Here is a 22,270-nt window from a genome sequence, read left to right on the forward strand (position 1 = left end):
ATTAGAACTGGGAGGTTGCCCAAGGAGCCCAGCTGAGTTTCAAGATATAAAAGCAACTTCGGGTGCCCCCTTTCCAGCCCGTACGTATTAAAGGGCTCCAAGTCGGGCAGCTCCCGGCGTCGCAGGGTTGGCTTCCCCTTCCCTCCTCTCTGGCCCTCCCTCCTCCCGCCCACTCGCTCCCTCCCCCAGCGCTCTCCAGCCCCGGCGCCCCGAGAACTCCGAAACAGCCTTCCAGGATTATGGAGTTTCTGAGCGAGAAGTTTGCCCTTAAGAGCCCGCCAAGTAAAAACAGTGACTTTTACATGGGCGCAGGAGGCGCGTTGGAGCACGTTATGGAGACGCTGGACAATGAGTCCTTTTACAGCAAAGCGTCGGCAGGCAAATGCGTGCAGGCCTTTGGGCCCCTGCCGCGAGCCGAACATCACGTGCGCTTGGAGAGGACCTCACCCTGTCAGGACAGCAGCGGTGAGTAGTCAGCGCCCCAGCTCCAGCCCCAGCAGCGGCATCCCTCGGCAAATCTGAAAAGTGGGACCCTTCAGGATAGGCAGAGAGCGAAGGCGGAAGAAAAGAAGGAAAGAGAAAGAGCGAGCTAAGGGTGGCAAGCGTAACTGTGCGCGCTTTACCAAGCGGCGTTATCGCTGCAGCGGTCTTTTGCTGGGCAAAGGAATTAGAGAACCCAGTTACCTCCACGTGATTCTCATTTCACTGTTGGGTAGCCCAAGTTATAGGTTAGCGCGTCTCTAACCAGGATCCCAGCGTAAACTGATGGGGCGCTAAAGAAAGCGTAATTGAGTCAAGATAGCGCGCTTCCTCTGTGAACCAGCCGCGCTGCTGGCGCGGAGGAGATGAAATCGATCACAGCTCCTTAGAAGACGTCACTATCCTCTGGGGTGAAAATAAGAGATCTTTGAGCACCTTTAGGTGATAAACTTTTTATTGTCCAAGACGTGGCGATTTTTTTCATTGTGAGGTTGGGGAGTATTGCTAGATAATTAGATTGTGTGGATTTCTGCTTTTATGCAACACAACATACATAGATTTTTGTTTAATACCAAATAACTTTAGATAGCTTGGGGCAAAAAATCATTGGTGTATAATCTCTTACTCTAGGATTTGTGTTGTCCATTTTTCTGATTCCCTATGAAAAGACTCCTAAGAAGCCTTTCGGAATGCTTCTGGGTGAAATCTTCAACTTTGAATGCCCAAATATCTCAAAGTCAAAATGTTATCAAAACAAACCATCTATCTTTTCTATCTTGTAACCCAATACAAACCTATTATTTCAGATCGCGACAGCTAAAGCACGTTTACAATTCCGAGAGGACTTTTCCTTATCATTGTATATATTCCACAGTTAAGCTGTAAGAAGTGGGTTGCTTTAAAATAACAAACGAATTAAGTGTGAAATATTTATAACAAGCCTCCACCGTCTATTTTATTGGAAGTTCCAAAATCTGGCAAGACACTGGCTTTGTAGAAGAAGCTCATTAACTAAATACTTTGTACCGAAACTTTAAATAAATCTCATGTTTTACTTATTTTATCCAGTTTGGCGAGCTACTCTTGACTTGTAAGGGTAAAACAAAATAAGAAGCGCAAGTGAGAGAGAAAATAACGGTTAAGTCATTTCAATCTTCTATTTTAAAGACGTGGACTTTTTAATACATTACATTTAAATTATTGACTGTATTTTTGGAATTCTCAGATGTATACTGAACTTATTTGACTTGACGGGACTTTAATTGTTCTGCATTGTCCCCTGTTGACGGCTAGATGGACTCAATCATTTTTCAAATTGTCGGGAATCCAAAATTAGAAGAGAAATGGTGATTTTTGATACTTTGCTAACTTTTAACCGAATATCACACTTATAGGATGAATTTTGACAAGAAAGTATTGAGTGAGATGAACACGGGCATCTTTCTGCTTAATTTAGGAAAGATCCTGTCTTTCTCCTGAGATGCCCTTAGCCACTCCATGGCTTCCCCTCCCCCATCCCTAATTGCCGCAGTTCCTAGTTTAACTCACTCCACGGAGACAAAACCATATTGTTAATCAGTCAAGCCCCTTTTTAAAATTTAATTTTATATCACATCTTACTTTGCATAAAAGCTATTAGGAATTAAGTTATATAGGCATTAAAGTCGAATATATTTTCATAATAAGACAGTTCTTAAAATAGGAATAATTTAAAAACAGAAACAAATGAAAAAAGTATGATCATCCTTTGGAAGTTTCTGTTTTGACTGGATTGATTTTATGTTTTAAAAAATGCCTACCATTTCCTTATGTGCATTCATTGTTATTTGTGTGTGTGGCATAATATGATATATTTTTTTTGTTTTATATTGCATGCATGCAATCAAATCTGAAGATAATTACTGAAATTAAAATACCACATAACATAATGCCAGATGTCATCCTTTGTAATGTTTTAATAGATGTTTTAATTTCTATGCGTTCATAGAAGAGACAATAAAACTTTGTCCTAAAGCATATTACATGAGTTAAACAGAAAAAATGGGATATTTAAGAAAGAGCCACAAGATGAGTTTTTAAGGTAAAGATGTATACTTAAATATTATTATTTTCTATACTAAACATTTTAATAAATTGATAGAAATTTCATTTTTTCAATTTAGTAGATTGCTCTTTGAAAGAAACTTAAATTCAGTCATGAGTATTCAGTTGAAATATTCAAAATGCCCCATTTAAATCTACAAGCAATAAGTTTTGTGTGGAGGGGAAAATAACGTGTGGAAATAGGTGTGTACGTATTATTTTAAATTGAAATATCTTTTTTGAGCCTTGCAAGTGGCTTAATTATGTTTGAAAACATACCAAGTTTGGTTCACTTTTCAAAAATCATGGTCACTTTAGGTTTTTCTTTTTTTAAGTCTAGAGCATCATTCAATTTAATTACATTAACTTGAATGAATATATGTTATATGTATGAACCTTACATTAACCTTATAAAATATAACTGTGGATTTCCATAAATTATTAATTCAATGTCTACATTTTAAAATGATTTTTTAAACCTGTTCCACATCGAATTAATAATTTTACATAATGTGATCATCCAATTAATACTGGCACAATAAATCATTAACAGAACTACATCCTGATGCTCTAAATGGCTTTGACTTAGTTCTTTTTTTATTTTATTTTTTTATTGATTATTTAAAGCATTACATAGTTCATGATATATCATCTTTCATACATTTGACTCAAATTGTGTTTTGAACTCCCATTTTAAGATGTGTTTGACAATCCTGAGAACTGCTATTTTCCCCTCTGGGTACAGTGAACTATGGGATCGCCAAAGTAGAAGGCCAGCCCCTTCACACCGAACTGAATAGAGCTATGGACAACTGCAGCAATCTCCGGATGTCTCCCGTGAAAGGGATGCCAGAGAAGGGAGAACTGGATGAACTTGGGGATAAATGTGACAGCAACGTGTCTAGCAGTAAAAAGCGGAGACATAGAACCACCTTCACCAGTTTGCAGCTGGAGGAACTGGAGAAGGTCTTTCAGAAAACCCATTACCCGGATGTATACGTCAGAGAACAGCTGGCTCTGAGAACAGAACTCACTGAGGCCAGAGTCCAGGTAGGAGCCAAATGGAGGCCTTGTTGGGGTGGTAATCAAAAGAAGAATAGTTTGAGAATAATTGCATTTTGTCACAAGTGAAGAAACTGATTCTGGAGCTGAAGATACAGAACAATGTAATATATAAGTCCATTTAAAAAAAAAAAAACCTTTTTACTTGCAAAAAAACTGAAAACTCAAAACATTAACAAAACCAGTTATTATACAGGCATATAAATTAACACTCACTTAAAAAGAACATAATTTGATAACATTTCTCTAATTTAAAAACATAAATTTTAAAAGTAAAAAACTATAATTATGGCTTTAGGTAATCAATAAATTTGTTTTTCTGTTTTATCAGCCACTGAAATTCCTTTTAGTTTATATACCAAGTATTTGTGAATTATTTTTATAATAGCACACAAATCTGTAGTTTCTCTTGGAATGGGGTTTTCATAAAAGAAAAAAAATGAAACAATCCCACAAACTTTCAATTCTTATGTGTATATACCATAAGATATTTTCACTGACATAATTAAAGAAATACAAGATAGCTCATTTACCATTTTTTGGTCTCAGTAGTTGTCAATAATGTGTTCTGATTTCTAAAATTTAGATAATTATATAGTTTTTACAGAGTAAATAATAAGTATGTACTTAAAGTGAATTTTTGTATATACTCAGTTATTTCAAATTATCAAAATTAGATGATTCAATGTGCTTAAATTTTTAATAATTTGAAGTAGAAAATTTATAATAAGTGAAAATTTGACCCTTAGTAGTATTTTTTTTGCTAGATTTGACATTCTCAAATTACATTTTATTAGTTTCCAAGTAATAAATAAAAGCTTTAAATGAATCAGTAATTCAGGAGAGTGTTTTTTTCCTTTGTGTGTATATTTTTACTTTAATTAGGAAAATACTGTATTCTTCAATTCTGATAAGCCACCATAACGGAAAAAATGAACAAATAGTGACAAATTTTGTTCTGAGTGCAGTGAAGTAAATGGAAATTTTAGGATTAAGCCATTGTAAGTCTCCATACATCATTAAAGACAACATCTGGTGGTGCAGGGATAACAAGCAGCAGATTTTTGCTTGAGTTTTTGGAAATAAACGGTTATTTTATCTTAGTTCAGGAAATAAAAATCTAGAAAGTTGTACTAACCAAGAATTTTAGAATTGTCAAGTATTAACACGAGGCCTTTATGTGTGTTTTTCGGTTTTGTGTCATATATATTTAAATTAGTTATACTTGTAACCATAGAAAAAGATATTTACATACAGAGTGATCAGCTGGGTGCAATGCATGTTTTCCCCTGAAGTCCTGATTAATTTTTGTCTGAGAACATGTACAGGGAGCCAACCTGAACCTAATTTACTCAGGTTGTTCCCTTTCCTGCTGTTACATTAGAGTGGTAATTAGCACCCATCTTAAGGAGAGCACCAAGGTCTTTCTGACAATCGGAAAAACAAACCCCCCAAAACCTTCATTACTAAATTCCCTTCATACATTTTTGATGCCCATTTGTAGAGACAGAAAGAAAATGTGATTTGTTTTGTTGTCTCAAGCTCTGGGTATAATGGATAATAGACATTGTACTAAGTAACATACTAAACAAGTATCTTTTTATTTTTATCTTGTTTTAATTGTGAAAACTCTTCAATATGTCATCTTAAATTTCCAATATATACTTGACTATCATATTGTGTATTAACAGGTAGCCAAAGTTATGAATGTATAAAGTTATAGAAGATTAGAATTGAGTATGAAAGACAATGTAAAATTTTCAACTAAATTTTACTGAAAGACTTTTGACATTTTGCATTTTTGTGTTTAATTTCCAGTTTCTTAATATTTTATATTTTGCACATAGTAGTGTAAAGAAGATGAAAGAGATTCCTGAAATCTTCTTGTATAATGTCTACTCAAAAATATCAAAGTTTTCCTATCGAATGTAATTTATTGTATCTCCCTTGAATACATTAAAATATTAAATGAAGATTTTTTTTGAGAGCTAGAAGTGTGAATTAAAACATTCTTAGGAAGGTGGTTCATTGGATAAATATTTCTAATATATAATTAGAGAAATTATGGAAGATGTGGGCCACACTAACTTACTGGAATTCTTGACACTTGGTTCTGTCCACCCTATTTATTTTATTATTTATATTACCTGTAAGTGTTTTAAATTAGAGGTATGATTGTGAAAATATTCAAGCATTTTCTATAAGGAAAAATAAATGGTATACTTTATGTAATAAGTACATTTATGTATTTTAAAATGACATTTCAATTTTACATGATTATATTTTACCTATAGTCCTTACCATATTCAATGTAATGTCTTCTGTTTTTCTATTTCTAAATATTTAAGACATTTCCACTAAAGCTGTATATTTTAGATGCAATCTTTGTTTAATTTTTATAATATTATCTAAATATAGGTACATCCCAGAACAATCTTCATTTTGTGATGTTTTTAAGATAATTTTTAAATAGATATTTATTTGGTCATAGATTGGCTGAGTTTATGTTGTTGCATTCCCCAAACTAAAAAGCTATGATTATCTCCCAGACTTTAGTATTCTCTTGGAAGCAGATTATCCATTATAATGTTGAAACAAAGAATCTTCAGGATCATATATAATCTAATCCCTTTTCATTTTCTAGAGATGATACAATGAAATACGTTAGAGGCATAACATATCAAATAAATTTGCTGAAAGCCTAATGGCTCTTTTTATTAAATTTTATTTCCTCACCCACACACTACTTATCACATCAGGGTATGAGAGAAAGTATCCTTCTGTGACATAAGAAATTCTTTTCTTAGTGATTTTATTGATGTGGTTTTCCTTTCTGGTTTGAAATCTTTTAATAGCAAATTTGCTTTATCAAATATTCCTTATATGAAATTTCACTTTTTTAAAAAACTAGGTTTGGTTTCAAAATCGAAGGGCCAAGTGGAGAAAAAGGGAACGTTATGGCCAAATACAACAAGCTAAAAGCCATTTTGCTGCGACCTACGATATATCAGTTTTGCCAAGAACTGACAGCTACCCACAGGTATGGTAAATTACAGTTTCCTGATCAAGAAAAGTAGATGTTATAAATTCTTCAAAAGGTGAGCATAGGTTTTATTATACCTAATACAATAGTCAATAATGACAGTTCAATTTCTAGTTAACCTTTTTCATATTTGTTAAAATTTGTTTTTATTAAAAGATTTATTTTGTGATTATTTTCTTTCAGCCATTCACATAAAAATATTACATGATCTCTTCCTTATGGATTTTTTAATACACTAATAAATGAAATATTGTTTCATTGAAGAAGCCTCTTAATTGTATCTACATTTAATTATTCAGGCTTTCTTCCTTTGCTAATTTTTAAAAACAATAGTGTTGCCGTCAGGGTGGCTACTGTTTCATGGATTGTGTTGAAACCTGGTGTCAAATGTGGCCTTTAAGTCCTTTATTCTACTTAAAAATCTCTCTTCTATGTTTTTTTTTCAGATTTGATATTTTTCATTGTGTCAAGGACACATGTAATCCTTATGACTTATAAATATAATTTTCAGAAATTAACCATGCATAGGAAATATTGCCTTCATCGTGGGATATCTTTTACCTTATTTCAAAAGCATTAGTAATTCTTTTTCTTCTTATTTTCCTTTTAATTAAGAGTATATTTTCTTTTTTCATACCTTGTGATATATATACTTGTAAATGTATTTCATATTCCTAGTGTATTTCATATTATATTATTTTTCCCTGATACTGAATAATGATATTCAGAACTGTATTTTGATATATGATAAGGATCATGCATATTATAAGGAACAGGCAATGCTTTTATTTCATTACTTGGTGATATGAATCCTAAAGGGCCTCTGTGAAAAAATGACACATATGCTAAAGGGACACTGTGACAGTTAAGTGACTAGGTCATCCAGCCATTTATGGAAGGGTTTTCATTTCCTATAAAGGTCAATTCATACCTTGTGAGTGTGAATTCAATCCTTTAATGTGCCTTTCTAGTGTTCTTGTCTTTTATGTTCCTAAAAACCCATTTTGGGAACTTCACTCCTCCAGACCAATTCACCAAATTTACTAAAGTAATACTGCATGTTAAAAAAGCCTCAGAGAGCACCTTGTTCAAAACCCTCATTTTAAAAGAGTAACAGACCATGTTGAGTAAGGAATTGATCCATGATTGCACCAGTGGCTCTTTCAGGGCCAGTGTCTAAAGAGCTGCTATATAGCTCAACTGTCCAAGCACTGTGGAAACCAATGTACATATCCCATGCCTGTCAAAAGAAGTGTCTTGTTTCTGTTTTACAATTTATCTTAAAGCATAAAGTATACTTCTGGTTACTTAACATCATAGAGCTAGGGAAATTCTGTTCACCACACAATGTGTGTCTTAGTTGAGTTTTAAACAAAATGCTCTGTGGGTGTTTCTCCTCTGGGCCACAAGCTCCATGAAGACAGGGACTGTAGCATCTTACAGTTGTTAACACCACAATGATCCTCATCATGTGTCCAGACACTGTTCTGAACAAGTCACATTAATTTATTTAATCCTCCCAACAACCTTATGGGATAGGTGTTTATTAAATATCTGTTCCTCAGTTGAGGAAACTGAGGCACAGAGAGGGGAGGTATTAACTCACTTTCACTAGTGATGAACCCCAGATGTGACCAGAACAACCTTGCCTGCCAAGAGCAAGATCTTAACCCATACACTAGACTGTCTCTCCCAGTGAATATATATAAATGTTTGAATGATTAATACATTTATACCAAAAAAGCCTAAGGCTTGAGTTGCATTGTTCAAGTCTGAAATTTAGTTCAAAGGAGCAGGAAATGTATCCACAACCAGTGAAATAATAAAAAGGAAAATTCAGATGGACCTTATTGTTTTTAAGAAACTATGAACTCTTATCAAATGGACTTTAAACAGTCTTAATAATGTTTATTGCACAACACTTGACTGATAGACCTTTTTTTTTCCTTTTTACTGCATCTTATTCTTTCAATCTTTATTCCTTTACTTTTAAATCCCATTTCTATTTTTCACTTCTGTCTTCTTAGCTGTTGGTTGCTTTAACTCTGATTCCTTTCTTTGATGTTTTATAAAGCATTTTGAGTAAAATCTATCACAAATTAAAATGTGTATAAGGGCTTAATATACTCTGATTGGTCATCCATTTTTATTGGATATTTTCTTATGTGTTATTGTGCTTCAGAGTTTTAGATATCAATTAATAAATTAAGGTAACCTAGTAGCTAAGGAAAGAAAGGAAATGGTACATCAAATTATACACTTGATAGTATTTTTTTTTTACTCCATCAGGGATCAATTGAAAAATTTCTGGGCACAAATCACGGGAATTTTGTAACAATTCTCCTGTGTCTTCTCCATACTTTGTGGATGTTGGTTGTACCAAAGTATGGGAACACAGAGAAATTATGTTGAATTTGTTTTGACAGTAGAATTCATGAATAATAATAAAAAAGATAGCTGCAAAATTTGAACTATATTCTTGTATTGGTAAGTCACTTCATGTTTGGTTGCCAAAAATTCTGAAATGAACTGCATGTACCTCCTTTGTATAGATTTTGGATAAATCTAGGGGAAATTTCTCTTTAAGGTAAAAGTACATGGTAGACTATTTAGTTTAGTTGAAAAAAATAATTATGTCAAGCTTCAGCCTACGGGAATTTTTTTTTTAATCATTAGGCTTGAAAATAGAAACATAATGGGAGAAATAGGAATGGAAATAGAATCCAACAACTCAATGCAATTAGACATTGAATTTGGTTACTGTTACTAATTACAGAAAAAAATTATTAACTGCAGAAAAGTTGGAAACTAGAAAATGTTGAAGGCAGCACAGAAATAAAAAATTAACAATTTGGCTGGAAAGCAGAAACATACACAGAAATACATGAAAAACAGAGATGGTTTAAAATATGTTCTACTCAAGCCTGCTCAGTGTGGATAATCATTGTATCCAATGTACAGACTTCTATATATAACATGTAATGTGTTTATTTATGAATAGTAATGAATGCTTACTAAAATGTTTTAAATTCTTTGTTTCAAATGGTTTTTATTACACTGCAGTAACAAAAGCCATAGCAGTAAAAATAGTAAAAATTGGGGGCTTATTTTAAGACAGGTACTGTGCATCCTTATTAAGGCCATTAACTCATTTAATTTGAAGCCAGATTTTCTGAATTCAGAAGTTCAGGGCTCTTTTGCCACATTATCTTCTTAATTCAGCAACTTAATGGAATTGTTCAATTTTGACCCTAAGACATTCCATCACTTTGGAAACCAAAAATGCTTCCATTTTAAAAAATACAAAAAATAATGATTTAAACTATTTAAAAAGTCTTGACATTGACACCTGTTAGACTCTTTTTGATATTTTTCTTAGGCCTGCTATCTCTTGACAGTGAATAAATAAGAAAATATGAGTTGTGACATCCACAGTAATGAACTTTGAGGTAGTATAGTTTTATGTAATGATTATGTTAGTTGAATAAAGAAAAGTTCTTTATTTTGACCCACACTATCACTTACCATTTGATAGCATTAGCTAAATTAAAATATCTGATGTTGTTCCAGTTGTAGCATTTTAAAAAACATTGTCATTGTTTGTTCTGAGTCTGTCTCCTTTTTCTTAAATTCCCTTCCCTTCATCTAAACTGTAGTTATGCCTTGAAGCTTCTACATCCTCTCACCATCAGCACATCCTTTTCTCATGGGTTCTATGGTGGGTTGTATAAAAGATCTCCCCTCTATTTACAATGTGAAGTATTAAAATATGAACAACTTCTTATCACCTTTGTATCACTATAGTATCAAGTAAGTTACATAGTCACTGAATAGATATAAACTTAAGTACTGACGTACTTCAATAGTTCTTTGGTAGTACCTTATTTAAAAAGTAATCAATTTTCAATGAAATAGCTTGTTTTTGAATCTGTGTTAGTAACCAGCACTGTGGTCTTAAGCAATTAAATTTCCCTCAATTTTCTTCTCTAACAGACTAGCCAGGTTTTGCAGATCCCTTTCAGCTTAGCTTTTTCTCTTCCAACATTATTTGTATTTATCAACAGATGTTTGATAGGTACTGGTTTGGGCATAGTGGAATGTTTGCATTATAGGAAGATAATAAACTAGGTAATGTTTGTATTAAATTCTGAAAGCACTGCTTGGTGCAAACTAATCAGAGACCAAAATAATGTTGACCTTAAATTTAATAAGCAAGCAAGGATATATCAACTTTAAAATCAAAGCATTTTAAAATTAATTTTTTTGGTGAATTAAATATTCTTGAATGTTTTCTGGAAGCTTGTAGCCAACTTTCATTCCTACAGGTAATGTTCTTTTCATGCTGTTGATTTGGTTTGGATTATATGAGCATCAGCTTGATTATGTACTAGCTAGATGACTTGGATCAGTCCCTTGATTTCCTTGCTCTTCAGATTCCTTATTTTTCAAATGGAGATATTGTTGGTATTAGTGTTGGAGGTGTTGGTAATTTAGATGATGAGGAGGATGATTATTTATTTATTTAGTTAATTGTGAGGATTGAATAGATTTCTGAATTGAAAAGCCCCGTGTTTATAGTGTATGGAGCTGAATTTAAGAACTTGAGGAGAGCTAGGGGTTTAATGTAAGGATTATGAACATCAGTTAGGGAGTCATTGGTTCAAACCTAACTTTGCCACTTTATAGCTTTCAGTCCTTTGGAAAGTGAATTAACAAATAGGAACATTTTTCCTCATTTATAAAATTAGGAAAAAAGTTTACGTGATGTTTGTGAGTGTTGAACAAAATAGTTGATGCAAAGTCCTCAGAACATTGTATGGTATATAGTAAATTCTTGAGAAATGTGGAGATTACATAGTATCCATTAGCCAATTTTAATTTTGTTCTAAAGTACTTACCTCTCATTTGAATGTTCTCTCATGCTGTAGCATTTAAGCTAATGAATAAATTTAATTTTTAAGGATCTAGGGAAGGATCACATTCCGTTAAATATACTTTGCACTTTAAATTAGGAAAACAAAATAGTCACTTTAGGATTTCAGGTGTATTTTCTGTTCACCAGAATAATTTTCTTAGAAAGAAAATATTTTTAATCAAAGTTTTCAGAAGAAAGGTTGAAGTTTTTTTCCTCACCTAAATTATGAAGGAAGTCTTACTTAGTCTATATTGAGAATCATCACTAAATACGTTTATAAATGTGCAGAGACCCACACTATATCTTCAAACCTGTGGTTATAATGATGCATTATAAAAATATGCCACCAGGAACCTGAACATACCAAGACGTGGATTCAAGTTATAGGTAATTTGTTGTCATTGGAATAACTGAAAACAGATTAAAGCTACATAGTGTTCCTAGTTTAAGAAATTCTATTTCACATACTATAAATAAATAATTTTCTTAAATGAAAATGTAAAGATTAATTTAATGGTGATTCTGAGATAATTGTTCATCCCTCTTTTCCCATTCACTAGTTTCTCTTCTAATCTTAAAAGTTTACTTCACTTAAACTGAACAAGAAATAGGAAACATTATCTCTAGCCATTGTGGTATAGCAATTTAGTGACATTTGGAGCAATTCTTTCCTTTGAAGAAAATATCATATTTTTATCAGTTATTTCTATTTTTCCCCACATACTCAAAATAAACAATCCAAAATTGTTAAAATGTCAATAATATAACTGTAATTAATACCTCGAATAATGAATGTTTGTATGTCTATGAAACAACCAATGAGAAGGTCATATAATTCTATAGCAAAAAAATTCTCTTAAAGTAAGTGAAGGGACAAAAATGTTGCCTTCATGAGGTAAACAAATTATATTGATATTGCACAATTTGTCACTAATTATAAATATAAATATTTAAAGTCATAGAAAAAATGATATTCTATATTACTCAATAAATTTAGGTTTCACAATAGGTAAAACTGTTGATTTGATTAAATGTATGATATATATCTTATATAAGTATACAATATTTCTTTGGTAGTATCTACTAGGTAAGAGTGCAACTAGTAACAGTAAATATAATAAAAAAATTTTATTGAAATATATAATATAAAAATGTTAAAGAGATAAACACTATCATCATAAAGAAGTGAAGTACATTCGTCTTTTGGATTATGAAGATAGTTACATTTATTTTTTGAAAAGAATGTAACATTTTAATTTAGTATGATTCAATGAGTCCATGACAAAGTTTTTGTTGTTTTTAATAGGTAATCACTGTTAACCCATTGAATTTAACTAAATTTATCACACACATTTTTTAAAAGAAAATTAAACCAATGAATTGCATGTATTACCAAAACAAATAAGAAAAGGTATAAAACTAAATTACCTCAGAATGCCATCATCAACTTATATATATAAAACCTATTTCATAGGAAAATAGAGAAGAACATGGTGGAAAATAAAGTCAGCAAAGAGTGGCAACTCTATGAGAACAGATCTGTGGGTTCAAATCTATAATTCATACACTTATTGTCAGTGCAAACCTTACATTATATTTTAATCCAGATTATTATGTATGCCATATTAATATTTATTTTCATTTTTATATTTTGAGATAAGTTCTGCTATGTAGTTCAAGCTGTTCTGAACTTATTTATTAAGCCTCATGTTTGTCTAGATTTTCTTTTTTATTATATATCATGGGTATTAAATAGGTTAAAGTTTGCATAAATTCACAGTTGATTTTTAAAACCACAAAAATAAAATTACAATTTGTTAACTGTATAAATCCAAGATGATTGAAATCGGTTTGACTCAGGATTTTAATTCAAACTGATGAATGATTTAAAGTGGGTATTTCTAAAATTAAAAATATCCTGTGCAATTTAAGAATTTGCATATTTGATTTATATTGTTAGTTTTAAATGTGCCAGAAAAACATTATTCACAAATTAACATTTTTATCTTTATTATAATTATGAATTTATTTTATTAGGTTAATGGTGTCATTAAAATAAATCAAAAACTGACAAATCAGTAATAGTAGCATGAATACATTAAAATATATGAAAAATAGTGTAAGGGATGGCTGCAAAATACTCCATAGAATATTGTTGCTTGAGAATAATAAAATAGCCCTCCTTATTTTATTTCCTCCTTAGATGAATTGATTTGAAAAGGTGCATTTTAAAAACATGAGGTGAGATTGCCCATAAATAATTGTTAATGATCACAATTAGTATAACAGTTAAGAATCAGTGCAACTCTGAAGGAAAAGGTACAAATGTCCTTAATGTTCTTACATCTTTGACTTGGAGCATCTTTTAAATATTATTTGAACAATAAAAATTAAACATTCCTATGAAGTTATTTTGAAATTTTTAGGCAGAAACATTTTTTATGAAACTTAGAGCTTTTGTTTGAATTAACAGAACAGATAAAATTTTATTGTTCTGTTAAGCAGTTATCTTATCAGTCTCCTATGACTACTATATCTAATAGTTATTTTTTAAAATGAAAATGGCATTCTTGTTCCAAGTCCCTGTACACATTTTAAGATGGAATTTTGTTAAAAATGAAATTTAACAGGTTAATTTATACTTAATAATATGATCTTTTTCTAATGAATAAATAATTTAAAAGCATTTCAGTTTTGTAATACTACATACTCAAAAATATGTCTTGGGAATTTTTGAAATTGATTCCAAAATATCCTTTTACTTCATATATCATGTTAGACATTTTTGATAAAAATTAGACCTCATAATATGTACTGATGAGATACTCTCATTTTTATCTCAAGTAGTAGCTAAAAAACATACTCTCTTTTCAATAATTAATTCAAGTTTGGATTTGTTTTTCCAGGAAAATCTAGAATACGTTAGTCACTGGTAGAAAATTCACTATTTAGAGATATATACTTCCTTCTTGCCACTAACTTATTGATGCAGTAATTAGAAAAGTTAATGGGAACCTGAAGTTATCCAACAGCTAAAATTATTTGCAAGTTTCTAAGCATATGACTCATTAATATTTTGTTACCCTCAAATTTATAGGAAAAGACATGTTAATAAAGTATGGAATTGTTTCTTTAAAAATTAAAGAATTTAAAAATTGTTTATTTAAAAATTCTTTTGTAGAAATTGATGTTTTCATTTTAAGAGGTCATATGAATAAATTACATATTGATAATGTGCTAATAAATTTATATAGTAATCATTAAAATATGCACAGTAGTCAATAAATATAAACATTCTGTCAAAGAGGAAAAATCAAAAGGAACTTTTGGGTTAGTGTATAAAAGGTGTTGCTATAAATCATCACAAATACCTCTTTGTAAGCCCCTCATTACTGTCTTTTAGAACAAGCTTTAATATGAGTCTCTCAGGGAAGTGTGTGAGTTTTTGACGGCAGAGTAGCATGAATGTTCACATGATGAGTGTGTGTGTGTGTGTGTGTGTGTGTGTGTTTGCCTATAAATATTATAGATGTTAGAGGCAGGAAGTAGGTGTAGTCTTGTTTGCAGATAAGTAGTACTAAACTTACTTTAGTAGAAAAATGTTATTAATTAGTTGTTTTGGAGATTCTTAAAAGTAAGAGAAGGTTGTTACTTAATTATTTTCATGTTCAGTGTTTCAATTAAATTCAAAAGGCCTGTATCTCCTGAATAGTTCTCTCATTAGAATACAGAATAGAAAATGCTTTTGTGAAGCTGATTTTTGTTTAGACCATGCTACTGTGTACTTAAGAAAAAGACTAACAACCTTGTGTTTATTTTAAAAGTTTTAAAAAATATATTAAAGATTACTTACTACAATAAATTAAGCAAATGTATTAGAAATATGCATCACATTCTATATGATGAGATCTGTTTTGCAGTTTTAATTGCGAAGAATCTATCTAAATCAAGTTGCTAAGGTGAATGAGCCATGCAATTTCCTATCCACGATTTACCATAATACTTCACTTCATTCATTACAAGTGTATATCTGTAGTGAAAAAGTCTTAATATGTAGGTATATATTTATTTACCTCTCTCCTTCTCTATTGCTTCTAATCTCTTGGAAGAAAAACAAATGCTAAGTGAATTCAGTTCCAGTTTGGGAAGAATTAGACAAAACTGCAACTTTCCTTCATAATTCCAAAGTCATGGGCTAATTAAGTGTTAACTTTTTATTTGATTAGGAAAACATTCAGGGGCAAATGTTCAAAGTGGAATGGAGTAAGTCAGCCGAACTTCCATTCATGCTAATGGGAGGCATTTGGCTAAGTTCCCTGGACAGTTCTTTGAAAGTGCCCCTAGAACTTTCAAAAAATGTTGTGGGGCACATTAAAACATGGAGTGTTTTTAGTTTCTCCACTCCTTTTAAACACAATAAAGAAAAAAAAAAACATAAAGGCCTTCATTTAAAAAAAAAAACTCAAATAGGGTGTGAGCATTATTTAATAGTGTTTCTGGTTGGAAAGCCCTGAGTATTGTACAGTTTGAGAGTCCTACCCAAAAAAAAAAAAAAAAAAATATATATACTCCAAAAATCATTTGGTACTGGGTACTGTCATTGTAATGTCAACAAAATAGCTGCCCCCCCCCATATAGAAAGAAAAAAAAAAGAATTATTTGCTCCAAAATGTAATAACAGATATAGTATTTCTTTTCTTTATTTCTTTTTTTTCCTTTTGTTGGTACTGGACATCAAACCAAGGGCCTCACATATGCTAGGCAAGCATTCTACCACTGAGCTCACTTCCAGTCCTTACTATTTCTTTTAACGAGTCAAAGGGTGGGATTTTACGGGCTTCTGTTGACAAATAGGTAATAAGCCTTTTAACTAATGCAACTTGTAGATGCCAGCACACAGTTTAAAATTGAAACCTATATAAGAATAGAATTGGTATATGGATGGAGGAGAGTGGAAAGAACCTACCTTGACAGCAGTAGATTTAATCAAGTATAACCTTGTTGTTTAGTCAAAGAGTGTCTTCAAACCAGGCGAGGGGGGCACAGGTTTATAATCCCAGCAGCTCGGGAGGCTGAGATAGGAAGATCTCGAATTCAAAGCCAGCCTCAGCAAAAGCAAGGCGCTAAGCAACTCAGTGATACCCTGTCCCTAAATAAAATACATAATAGGGCTGGGGATGTGGCTCAGTGGTTGAGTGCCCCTGAATTCAATTCCTGATACAAAAAAAAAAAAAATGCCTTCAAATTTTACCAGGAGTAAATGGTCTACAGAAAAAATGATATCTGCCCTACAGAGGCCAGACAATACCTATTATATGACCCTCTGTTGTAAACGCCACGCATTGTTAAGCATGGAGGTTGTTGGAAACTCAAGTGAACAGAGTAATATGACAAGAATGGCACAGAGTTTAAAAGCTAGGTCATATGAAGAAAATTAAAAGAACTGGAGATATTATCTGGAGGAGAGATGGAGATTGTGTCATAATTGCCTGATGACATTTTAAGATTTTCACATGTAAAAGATTGAATACTTATTCTTTATTATGTTAGGAAGCATAAATAAAAGCTATAAGTAGAGGAAGATAGCTTACCTTACAGAGCTCTCCAAAAGATGGATTTTTATTTTTAAGCAGCAGAGTTTCTTATTACAGGAAATGAACAAAATTAAAGGTATATGGAGAATCTTTGCATCTGTGAAGAAACTGGACTATGGTAGTGTTTCTTAATTTCAATTGATTTTTAGAATTGCATCATGTTGTTTTTATTACCATTATTTTAATACAGATACCCTGAACTGATAACCCCATGCTAATGATTCAGAATTTCCAGGGAAATGCATCTGTGATAGAGGATACATTTTAATAGAAGAAATAAAAACTTTCTAGGTAAAATATAGTTATCAAGGTCTAGGAATGTAAATATGATTTCTGTTAAGCTGATGGAGTATGGTAACTTTAGAGTTCAATCATGAAACAAAATTTAGGTATATTAGTATAAATTGTTCATAAAATTTTGATTCTATCTGCAAAATGGATCTACACACATTTAATTTTATTAGGAATTTTCAGCCATTCAATACATTTTATAAAGGATGTATTATAGTGTATCAGAACTCAAGATGGAAGAAACAAATATGATCAATAACCATGGGGTTTGCTTTCAGATAGTACAGCCTATGGACCACTACCAAGTTGAGATTATGAATAGGTAAATAAGCAATTGCACCTTATAAACTAATTATGTTATTATAGCATTTCTTCAGATTTCCTGGGTTCAGATTTGACCACTTTTGGAGTTATGCAGTTTTGAGTTAGGGTCTTTGACTCTCCATTCTATAGCTGTAGTAATTTCTAAAAAATGGGGATGGTAAAATCACCCCTCTTTTAATGTGTTGAAACAATTAAAAGAGCCCATAGTCTATCCATGGCATATGGTGATTAATTGATGACCATTAGCTATCATGTGCATGATTCTGATCTTCACCATCAAATGTTTTAACATCCAGACGGAGTATTTCAGAGGAAGTAAAATCACAAGACACTGGAGAAAATTATCTTTTGTGATGTTCATCTAAACTATTGATATGGAAACCTACTAGGTCCTCAAAGTTAAGACATGCCAGAAGTTTAAAAATTAAAGTCAGACTGACAGGCTGGAGTGGGGAGAAAAGAGAAAGACATCATGAAAACAAACTATATCAGGAAAAATGTGTGAGCATATCTCTACCCATATGAATAAATGGAAAGTTATTAAAAATATTTGGGTATCTCTGAAGCCCAACTAAAACATTGCTATGATAATTTGCTTTATCAATTTGCTCTGCTCAGAAAACAACTATGTGTTAGAAATTCTTTCATCAGAAGAGTTTAACATGCTTGATCATGTCCAGATAAGAAGTTCTGATCAAAACAAAACTATTTTTCTCTACTTTGTTTCAGTATAATAGACTTTATAGCATTTCCCCCCCAATTTACAGGTAGACTAATGTTAATTTTTTAAGAGAGAAAATGGTGCCTTAATTTGCATTTGTGGACTACCTTTCTTGCTTTATCCTTCTTATTCTTACTTTTGTAAACATATGTTTGTGTGTGGGGGGTATAACTAGATTATTTTAACAAATTCTAGCAATATTATGTATGAACTAAGAAATTTTTAACAAAATGTAGGCCATTTCTCTCTATCACTATCTTGCTTTTCATTTGTTTTTACAAAAATATGCCAACAAGTTCCCTTTCTTTCTGAAAGCTCTTTGTCAGACATGTGACTGTGGTTTTTGCAGTGTAGTACAATGTTTGATTGAATGTCAGAGAAAAATCACCCAGATTAAGTTAGAAGGGTTAGTTTGACAGAGTAATGACAATAACAGCCTTCTTGTTGGTTTGAGATACATAACTCAGCAGTCCCTGGCACCAATAATTATATTTCAGCTAAAGTTAAATACATACAATAGAGTAAGCCAAAAGTAAAACAGCATAGCCTATTATGCTTTAAGAATTAATTAAATGTACAAATCATTATATATATGTCTAGATATAGGTAAATCTATATATAGATACAGAGATATCTCCTCTTAATATGTTTATATTTCATTTCTATATTTATATTTCTATATTTTTATTTATATTTTATGTTAATATATAAATATGTCATATATAAAAATATTAGCATATAATGAGTATATTACATATATATATTATATATACTATTTTTCAAACAATACAGAAATAAACATCTTGCCAATCAGTGAAGTACTTGGCTAACAATTGGAATTAGTTGTTCAGGTTTTCTATTATGTTTTAAAACCTGGCTAAGCTACCCTTTCTTGAGTGACAGAGTAACTTCTCTATCGGTATGATCCACAAAATTTATAAGCATATATTCTGATATTAATTGAAGGCAAATTGTTATAGAAAATACAATTCAAGATTAGGTTTGAATTATAAATAATTAATTGATATAATTGTAATACAATTCAAGACTACACCAGAGATTATATGTAGTTGCCTGAATCTTCATGGAAAAATATGTAAAAGAAAACCTTGTGAATGTGTTGAAATCATTGCTGATTCTATCCTTAATATCTTGACTTTAAACAAATAAGAAAGCTAGATAGGATGGACTTCTTGACTTTAAACAAATAAGAAAGCTAGATAGGATGGACATGTATATTGCTATTGCATTTAGTTCAAATGTATTATAATCATGTTGCAGAAAGCATACAATTTGAGTTCATCTTCAAAGACTGTATCTCTCTATACTGCTAGACCATGCAACATTTTCTCTGGTTCCTGCCATTTTTTATGATTTTCTGTGTGTTTTTCTGAAATGTAAGTGATCAGTTTTCTTACTGTTTAAAGTTCTTGTTTGTTTTAGATTGAGATACTTCCTATTCAAAATTCATATTTTATTTAGTGTTTCTTTTACATGTTAACACTTTTAGAGGAATTATGCTTGTGGGTAATAGTATATTGAATACTTTTATTAGAGATTTAACATGAACTGTGAATCTTTGTTGCAAACTATAAAAGAGTTTTCAATCTTATATTTGAGGTATATACTACTTCAGTTATACTCATATGATCTTTTTCCTAATATTTACATCATTTTTTTCATTTATGTTTTTCATTCTATTACCTGGTAATGACCCATGTTTTAGAATTTTAAGTTTGTTTTTCTTGTCACATGTCTGTTTTAAATTTATTATATCAATTATAAATAATTGAAAAAATGTTCAAAATACATACATATTTCTCAATTTCTCAGAGCTATTTATTCAAACCTATAGAATACATGATTAGAGGGCAAACACTTTCCATAATGAATTTGATCAAAACTATTTTTACAGATCTAACAGTAGAACATCAGCAATGGTTTCCAACAAAAACTGCCACAGGAGTCCAACTTCAGAACCTGAAAAAATATGCAATTCTGTCATTTTGTTGAGAAAGATGAAAACTGTCTTTAAATTTAAAAGTATATTTTAAACCACGAATCCTGAGTAAATCTTCCATATGCATTTAAAAACCATGACTACGAAAAGAATGCTTAAGAGGTTGACAGTTTTGAGAATATTTTATGTGGTCTAGTATGTGGGTTATGGTAATCTATTATAGTAAATAAACTAGAAGAATCTCTCAAATAATTATTTTCAGTTATTATTATTATTAGGACTATAGTAACAGATGACTTAATAGGGGCAAATAATGAATAGTTAACCAAACTTAGTAAATGTAATTTAAGAAAGTGAATAAAAGTGAGAAAGTATGAATGTAATATTTATTTCTTATATTTTCCAGATTCAGAACAATTTGTGGGCAGGAAATGCAAGTGGTGGTTCTGTGGTTACTTCATGCATGTTACCACGTGATACTTCCTCCTGTATGACACCTTACTCTCACTCGCCTCGGACAGACTCCAGTTACACTGGGTTTTCAAACCATCAGAATCAGTTCAGCCACGTGCCCCTCAACAATTTTTTCACTGACTCTCTTCTTACTGGGGCTACCAATGGACATGCATTTGAAACAAAGCCAGAGTTTGAAAGGAGGTCTTCCAGTATCGCCGTTCTTCGAATGAAAGCCAAGGAGCACACTGCCAATATTTCATGGGCCATGTAACATAACAGTACTCTTTTATTTTTCTTTTAATAGCAAGGTAAAATATTCTTATTTCTTGTATTTAAAGGATGCCACAATAAGCTGCTGTGTGTGGAATTGCTAAAGGTCAAGATATACAGTGAGACCAGCTTAAATGAATAGTTGTTATTATTTAACATTAAAATCTAAGAATGAACCTCTGAAAAAACTAAATAGGTTTACCATGCACCAGTCTCCACAAATGCTGTTTTAGTAGTAAGGTTTTTTTTTCTTCCCCCTATTGTACAAGTTGATGAAATATGGCCATGCAGTTTCTTAAAAGAATAAATGTATTAAACAAATTCCTCTGTTATAGATTGATTTATGTTAGTTCTGTATAACAAGAAATCCCTTGTAAAATAATACCTGATAAAGGAGGAAATGCACTGGGGAAAATGTCAAGATACCAAAGCTGTCAGGTAAATATTGAACCAGGGTGTTTTGGGGAGTTAACTGCCATTTCTCCCTCTCTGGCTTCGAGAAGCAAATGGGCATATCCCTTGTTGCTGAGAATTAATCTTCAAGCCTCAAAGACTTTTAAACTTCTTTTTTATAACCTCTTGATGTTTTAGTGAATTTCCAACCAAAAAAAAAAAAACTCTTCTGAAATAATCAGCATTTTCATGAAATATTTGGTCATAGTTTTCTGAAACCATGTGGCTAAAGGTGATAACTGAAATATTCTGGTATGATTTAAAATAGAGTCATGAGGAAAGTTTTTATAAATGCCACTTTTTAATGAAAAACCAGCATGACTCAGTCACAATGTTATCACAAACAAGGGGGGAAAATCTACGAAATGCACCATTGTTTTTAGACTAAAATTGTGTTGATTGCACAGCACATACAAACATCTAGTAAATACATTAGAATTACATTTTCTGTTAAAATGTATTTCAGTTATATTTATTTTGTAGATGTGTGCATGCTTATATTGTGTGTGTGTGTGTGTGTGTGTGTGTGTGTGTGTTGTTTCTTGAGGCACTATGCCTTAAATATTTTTTGCTACTCTATGTTTTTGCACAGAGAATTAAAATATAAGAAGACTAAAAT

General features: G+C 31.6%; 1 protein-coding gene across 1 annotated transcript; it reads left to right on the forward strand.

Moving 5' to 3' along the window:
- Positions 1 to 239: 239 nt before the first annotated feature.
- Positions 240 to 21,199, forward strand: ALX1 (ALX homeobox 1; the record flags this gene model as incomplete). The annotated part of the gene is made up of 4 exons (XM_081311558.1): positions 240 to 465; positions 3,308 to 3,612; positions 6,536 to 6,664; positions 20,879 to 21,199. 4 exons carry the CDS (start codon positions 240 to 242, stop codon positions 21,197 to 21,199), a joined length of 981 nt encoding a protein of 326 aa, XP_081167684.1.
- Between the last annotated feature and the right edge of the window lie 1,071 nt (positions 21,200 to 22,270).

Source organism: Spermophilus citellus (assembly GCF_964194105.1).
Source record: "Spermophilus citellus genome assembly, chromosome: 10".
In the NCBI taxonomy this organism is placed as follows: Eukaryota; Metazoa; Chordata; class Mammalia; order Rodentia; family Sciuridae; genus Spermophilus; species Spermophilus citellus.